This window comes from Penaeus japonicus, unplaced genomic scaffold (genome assembly GCF_977035675.1).
Source record: "Penaeus japonicus unplaced genomic scaffold, GWHDUDI00000001_assembly GWHDUDI00000023, whole genome shotgun sequence".
Taxonomy (NCBI): Eukaryota; Metazoa; Arthropoda; class Malacostraca; order Decapoda; family Penaeidae; genus Penaeus; species Penaeus japonicus.
This window is the reverse complement of record NW_028234425.1, coordinates 6557795-6560294: the sequence shown is the minus strand read 5'-3', so window position 1 is coordinate 6560294 and position 2500 is coordinate 6557795. Positions and strand designations below refer to the sequence as shown.

General features: G+C 47.7%; 1 protein-coding gene across 1 annotated transcript in view; it reads left to right on the top strand.

Moving 5' to 3' along the window:
• Nucleotides 1-2500, top strand: part of LOC122247544 (uncharacterized) — a 180895-nt gene that overhangs the window by 151427 nt on the left and 26968 nt on the right. Inside the window, exon 13 of the mRNA XM_086550000.1 lies at nucleotides 1721-1855. Within this exon, the coding sequence (XP_086406126.1) occupies nucleotides 1721-1855 (135 nt within the window). The remainder of the gene's footprint in view (nucleotides 1-1720; nucleotides 1856-2500) is intronic.

Below are 2500 nucleotides of genomic sequence, written 5' to 3'. Positions count from 1 at the left end.
ACTAAGAGCAAGGAGTTATAATTGGAAGGTGAAAGGTCGGGATATGACGGGGAAACAGACACACACACACACACACACACACACACACACACACACACACAGACACAGACACAGACACAGATACAGATACAGATACAGATACAGATACAAATACAGATACAAATACTGATACAGACACAGACTCTCTCTCTCTCTCTCTCTCTCTCTCTCTCTCTCTCTCTCTCTCTCTCTCTCTCTCTCTCTCTCTCTCTCTCTCTCTCTCTCTCTCTCTCTCTCTCTCAGTCAACAAACATATACACCCATGCTTACAGCCCCTCTCCACCCATATGTACCTCTTCACCCACCATCACTGACACACACGCACCTCTCCACTCCCTTACGTAACCCCTCATAACCATACCTTCCCCACATACCCACGCCCACCCACCCACATACACACAACCACCCACACACTTCCCTTGCTCTAGTGTCAACATGGGCGTCTGTTCTCACACAAATATTTTTACTAGAGGCTGTTTTGATGATGGCACATGATGGATGGTTTGTTTGTTGGAAGGTGGAAGAATGGATTTTCTTTTTTGTTTTGGTTTTTGTTTTTGTTTTCTGGTTTGTTGTTTGGATTTGTGGATTTTTGTGTGTGTTTTTTTTTTGGAAAAATACAGGACATATCGGAGGGCACAAAAAAAAGGGGGAGAAAGGAAGGAAGGGGGGAGGAAGGAGGAACGGGGGGAAAGAGAGAAGGTGGTCCTGTGCGAACTGGGGGTGAAGTGTTGAGGAAAAGGGGGGGGGGGGGGGGAATGGGGGGAGTGGGAAGGAGGAAAAAGGGAAAAAAACAATACAGGCAAAAAAGGAAAAAAAGGGGGGGGAAAGGGAAAGGAAGGAAGGAGGAAAGGAGGGAAGGAGGGAAGGAAGGAAGGAAGGAAGGAAGGAAAAGGAAGGAAGGAGGGAAGGAGGGAAAGATAGAGGGAAGGAGGGAAGGAGGGAAGGAGGGAGGGAGAGAGGGAGGGAGGGAAGGAGGGAGGGAGGAAGGAAGGAAGGTAGGGAGGGAAGGAGAGAGGGAGGGAAAGAGGGGGGGGGAGAGAAAGGAGAGAAGGCGAGGGAGGGGTAGGGAGGGGGTGGCAGATGCAGGGGTGTGCGAAAGAGGGAGTGCGGGAATAATATGGGAGAAGGGAGGGAGGGAGGGAGGGTGCGAATAAGGGAGGGAGGGAGAAAAGAAAGGAGAAAGGAAGGAAGGGAGAAAGGAAGAAGAGAGCAGGGGAGGTAAGGAGGGAGGGAGGGAGGGGAGGAGGGGGGAAAAAGGAAGGGAAAAAGGAAGGAAAGGAGAAAAGAAGATAAAGAGAACGAATAGAAGATTAATAGTCAGGAAAGAATAAAGGATCGAACGAAGAAAGAAAGGAAGAAAGAGAAATCGAGAATTGTGTATTGTGCATTATTTACGTTGTTGCCTATTTCTCTGTTTATTGGTTATATATTCTTTGTCCGTTTATAAGTCTTCTGCTCTCCCCCTCTCTCTCTTACATTCTCTATCTCTCTTGTCCCCCCCCCCTCTCTCCCTTTTCCTCTCCTTTTTCTCTCACTCTCCCCTCCCGCTTCCTCTTTCTATCCCTCCCTCTCCTTCCTTCAGTCTTCTCACCTCCCTATCATCACCCTTCGTCTTCCATCTACGCCCATCTTCAGAAAAAAAAAAAAACTCATCACTCTTTTTCTCTCTCTCCACCAGGCCTCAAGGTTGAACTCCAGTACTCCAAGAACGAGGTTGAACTGCACAAGATGAGACTCCAAAGACTCGAGGAGGACCTTGAGGCAGCGAAGGAAAAGAACTCGTCACTACAGAGTCAACTCGTTGCTGAGAATAGTACGTGTTTATAGATGATAATTGTGAGAAGGGAATGAGAGTGATGGTGGAATGGTGGTGTGTATGGTGACTAGTGGTGGTGATAAATGGAAGATGATGCAAATGGTGATGATTAATGATGATGCATGGGGGATGGTGGTGTATATGGTGACTAGTAGTGGTGATAAATGGGAGAGTGATGGTGAAATGGTGGTGTGTATGGTGACGAGTGGTGGTGATGAATGGGAGATGATGCAAATGGTGATGATTAATGGTGATGCATAGGGGATGGTGGTGTATATGGTGATGCGGATACAAAACCCCACCCCCCACAAAAAAGGGGAAAAACATTATCTAAAACAACAACAACAACATCCAAAAAAGATAGATAAATAAAACAATATTGATTCTCCTCCTTATTCCCACCTTTGCCGAGAGTAACCCTGACGCATCTCCTCAGACAACCTCCCTCACCTCACCCCTCCCCCTTCCCCTCCCTCCTCCCTCCCACCTCCCTCCTCCCCCTTGAACCCCTACCCCCCCCAAAAAAAAAAAAAAAAAAAAAAAAAAAACGCTGTTAATCCCCCTTTTTTTTCTCTAATTCTCCCTTCTCCTGAGAGGGCCATACACCCTTCCCCCTCCTTCCCCCACCTCACCCCCCAAAAC